The sequence below is a fragment of the Poecilia reticulata genome, linkage group LG2 (genome assembly GCF_000633615.1).
Source record: "Poecilia reticulata strain Guanapo linkage group LG2, Guppy_female_1.0+MT, whole genome shotgun sequence".
Lineage (NCBI taxonomy): Eukaryota > Metazoa > Chordata > Actinopteri > Cyprinodontiformes > Poeciliidae > Poecilia > Poecilia reticulata.
In genome coordinates, this window is record NC_024332.1 from 26,333,482 (window position 1) to 26,338,387 (window position 4,906).

The 4,906-nt window shown below is 35.0% G+C and overlaps 1 protein-coding gene across 1 annotated transcript in view; it reads right to left on the reverse strand.

Moving 5' to 3' along the window:
- Nucleotides 1-3,828: 3,828 nt before the first annotated feature.
- The window catches only part of LOC103457599 (protein NLRC3-like), a 4,710-nt gene continuing 3,632 nt past the window's right edge, over nucleotides 3,829-4,906 (reverse strand). Inside the window, exons 2-3 of the mRNA XM_017309215.1 lie at nucleotides 4,570-4,749; nucleotides 3,829-3,931 (exon numbers count right to left, since the gene is read on the reverse strand). Of these exons, the coding sequence (XP_017164704.1) occupies nucleotides 3,829-3,931; nucleotides 4,570-4,749 (283 nt within the window). The remainder of the gene's footprint in view (nucleotides 3,932-4,569; nucleotides 4,750-4,906) is intronic.

Genomic DNA, 4,906 nt, shown 5'->3' on the forward strand with positions numbered 1-4,906 from the left:
AGGATTTTAGTCAGTAAAATCATTCCAGGTTCTGATCAAAGTGTTGAAGCATCAATCATTGATTATTAATTTGTTCCTGTTAGATTCCAGGAATTCACTTTTCTAGACTGGGTTGAATGACCTTTGACCTGCTTCCTATGAGGGGGATTTCTACAGACTGGGGTCTGAATGCTGTCCTGTTCTGACCTCAGATCAGCAGGTCCAACTCAGTTAAACAGAGGGACTAAATTAAACTCTGGATCCAAGTCTAGGAACAAACTCAGAAAATATTTGTTAACACTTTATTTGAAGGGGGTGAATAAGACTGTCATGACACTGTCATAAACATGACATAACACCTGTCATGAACATCAATAAGTCTTCATGAATATTTATGACTGTTGTCATAAAGCGTCATTCGGTAAATTATGACACTTTTAATACAAAGTTGACATTATTCAAAATGTCTTTGTTATGACAACTTGTCATTAACCAAGAAATCATGATCTGACAATTTTTTTTATAAAAGTATTACTTTAAAATTTTGCTTTATGTAGTAAAGCAAAATTTACTACATAAATTACAGCAAGATGTCTACAAGCCACTTATGAACTTAGCATTTGAAACATTATTTAAGGCTGTTTTAACCCTTGTGCTTGCGAGGACTGAGGCAAACGTAGAGAACTGTGGCAAATGATGAAAGTTTTACATGTGTGGGTTCGGATGGACCCCTTTTCTCAACACAAGGGTTAAGTAGTGCAATACACCATCTCCACCAGTGGGAAGCAGCAGTGCACGAACGGGCGTGCAGTGTGTTGGTGAAGAAGAAATCTTCCATATTGTGGCGCAAACCTAACAAGTTATAACGGCCAGACCTCCTGTTTAAAAAGAAGCCGAAGTTTGATACCTAATACATATGAGGTATGTGTCTTATTAACTTTACATTTTCTTTGACTATGTTCTCTTTCTCTGTAATGTTAGCTATGAGCAATTCAAGCCAATCCTACCTTGCTGTAAGTTAATGTTAGCTAAAGTTATTAAACTCCCATTACTGTAACGTTAGCCCTTAATATTAAACATATTTTAAGGACAGGCAAATTGTTTTTTCCCCTCCAATTTTAATATAGCAAATCAAAAGTAATATATTAGTGAAAGTTATCCTTTATGTGCATTATTTAGCAACTTGGCTGATGTGACACAGTGCTTTTGTTCTTTGCTTTGGCAACTTTAGCCACATGAAGACCCATGTTAGCCTAAGGACACATGGTGGGGGCGGGACAAAGTTGGCTAATGAAGACATGCTATGAGTGTGGAGGATGATAATAAGGACCAGCCACCAGAGAAAGAAGTTCCTATTTGACTAAAGAGAAAGAAGCAGATGAAATATTCCCCAAGAAAATTAGGTAAGTTGTTTTTGTGTTAATATTTTCACTATGTGAAGTGGGGTGGGACAGTCAGGTAAGTGGGGAATGGGGAGCAGGGATCAACATTCACCAGCTGAGTTAATAAGTTACGTTTTAGACAACTAAAAACTGGTGTTAAATCTATTTATTTATTTATTTATAAGCTTCTTGCAAACAACCATAAGTTAGAGTATCTCGTTAGAAATAATTTAGAATGCTCATTAAGTAAAAAGCTACACTCACGTGCCTAAAACTATACATTAAATGATGCATTCTGAATAACAGTGGCAGTCTGTCTGAACTTCTGCCAGACAAATATTTGATCAGAATAATTTTGTTCAGCTCCAGTTATTATGCTACTTCTATTAAGAAATAGTTGTATTGCACTTTATAACAACCAGTCATGTTAACTAGGCATTTGTCTGCCAGTCTACCATTCTGACAGTGTGCAGCAAGGGAAATTTTTGGAATGGTATTTAAATAAATGCTGGATTATGATTACATTGTTTTTTGTTTTTGTTCTTTTTTTAAGTGACCACAATGAATTGAGTCATCACCGACTATGAGAATGTCCAGAAGAGATTCACCAAGTTTGAATTCATGAAAAAGATTTCACCATGATTAACTATTGCAAGAACAGCTGTGATTTCTGAGCATTTCTGGACACCTACAAAGAGCTGCTTCCAGGAAATGAAGACAAGAAGAAGATCTCCTGTTTTCAGAGCATTACAGGAAGACTATTACGAAGGAGATGGCTGAAGCAAAAAAAAAAATTTACTGTTGAAAGAACCTATTTTCTTAAGTTAAAGAATAAGTAATTCTGTTTTAATTTTTCAATCAGCATTTCAGAGTAACAATATACTGACCAGACGTTAAACCCTCTGTTATTTTAGAACAAGTTATCTTTTGTTTTATTCCAATGTACAAAGGGTTTGTTCTACAATTATGATGGTAGTTATAAGTAGTCCAGTATGTTTCACTTCATTTGAGGTAAGACTTGATATCAATGACTGTTAGCATAGCATTTGACACTGTAATACTAAATTACATCTTTATAATTGTTGCTACTAGTTTCAATTTACTTGAGGTAAAAGTTAATATTAATGACACTTAATGACTTCGTCATAACTGTTACTTGTTTCACTTGCAGAAAAAGTTATTAATGACACTGTAATTACACTTAATGACATCTTCGTAACTTGCTACTTGTTTCACTTTACTTGTGGTAACAGTTAATATTAATGACACCGTAATGACACTTAATGACTGTCATACTGTTGTTACTTGTTTCACTTTACTTGGGGTAAAAGTTAATATTAATGACCCTTAATGACATCTTCATAACTGTTACTTGTTTCACTTAATGACACTTAATGGCATTTTCATAACTGTTGCTGCTTGTTCCACTTTACTTGAGGTAAGAGATAATAATGACACTGTAATAGTACTTAATGACATATTCATAACTGGTGCTACTTGTTCCACTTCAGTTGATGTAAAAGAAATTGTTAATGAGTCTGTTTTTAAATCATTTGACAGTGTAATAAAGCTTAATGAAATCTTTATTGCTTGTTCTACTTGTTTTGCTTTATTCCAGGGAGTGGAAATATTAATCATTGTTTTGTTAAAGCTTTTGCTAGTGTCATAATTAAATCATTATGACTACTATTATGACAAATTTATGTTAGATCACGATTTCTTGGTTAATGACAAGTTGTCATAACGAAGACATTTTGTCTAGATTAATGTCAAGTCATAACGAAGACATTTTGAATAATGTCAACTTTGTATTAAAAGTGTCATGATTTACCGAATGACACTTTATGACAACAGTCATAAACATTCATGAAGACTTATTGATGTTCATGACAGGTGTTATGTCATGTTTATGACAGTGTCATGACAGTCTTATTCAACCTCCTCCAAATAAAGTGTTACCAAATATTTATTAGAACAGAAGATAAGAACTTTGATTTATGGTCAATTATATATAATTATTCACTGAAATATCAATAATTGTATAATTACAGACCACAAATAGTTCAGTCTGCAGCCTTCAGTCTGAAGAAAACCACAGAGCTCCTTCAGTCCAGAATCTCCCAGGTTGGTGTTGTTCAGGCTCAGTCTTGTCAGATGGGTCGGTTTGTACTTCAGAGCTGAGAACAGAGACGTCCAGCTGGTCTCTGACAACCTGCAGCTCCACAATCTGAATAAAGAATAAAAGATGAGCTGAAGCCAACAGGATGCAGTTAAAACTGAAATATGAACAAATAAATAATAAAAATGTAGAAAATTAATTTCCCTGAATGTAAAAGAAACATGATGAACTGATTCTAACATCTGATCCAGTCAAACTGGTTCAAAAAGTCCAAACCAGAAGAACCAGAACATTTTATCAATAAAGAAACTCAAAGTTTTCTATGAGCAGCAGCCTGGATGAGGTGAGCTATTTCTGCTGGTTCCTGATCATCAGCTGGAGACCCGACTCCGACTCCGGATCAGAACCACTCAGTTTATTCATGAATGGCCTTGGGTTCTTCTTAAAACTGCTGAAAGCCAATGGAGGCCATTATTTTCTAAGGAGACGTGACCTGATGAAGCTTCATCACAGAGACGAGGCTCCAACCSACTGACAGCTGTCAGACTGAAGAGGACGGTTCCTCTCTGACCCGGCCCAACAGAACCACAGCTTCAGGACAAAGTGAGGAACCTGCTGCTGCTGCAAACCTCACTGTCATTCAGTTCATCTAGATTTGCTTTTCTACAATCAGTCACTTCTTTTCTACAATCAGTCACTTCTTAGATGTTTCATTAATGATTTGAACTGGTCAGTGTTTGTGGCTCGACTCTGGAGGAACAACATTTCATTCTGGATGTAAAGATGAGAATCAGAAATGAGAAATAAAACAATCTGAATCTTTACAAACCAAACTGAAACATCTCCATCATTAATTAACTTCATTTGAATTATTTTACTCATTTTGTTCATCAGTCAAAAATATTTTAAAAACTGAAAAACAAATATAAAAGTCTGAAATGAGAAAATAATTCATTTATAAGGTAAAATGTTTTAGAGATTTTAATCTGACATTTAAAAAGGTTGTAAAATATTACAATAAAGTTATTAATTAAACTAAGGATTAAAATATTAATGAATGATTTTATTGAATAAATAGAGAAAACAAACCTCAGTGTCTTCACTTTACTGACTGAACTCTCCAGGATCTTAAGCAGATTCTTCATATCAGAGTCTCCACCTCCAACTATGCAGATACGACTTATTTCCAGTTCAGTCAGATCTGGGTTGGACTTCAGAGCTGAAGCCACAACTTCACATTCATCCTTTTGGAGCTCACAGCCACCAAGTCTGTGATGAGAGAAGAAATAAATTCAGTTCTAATTAAATGAATCTGGATCAGAGATTCTGTGCAGTTCCTGACTAAAGTCCAGGTTCTGGTTCTGGTTCTGGTCCAGGCTTCATGTCCTCAGACCTTCAGCTCAGTCAGATGTTGAAGATCTTCTAT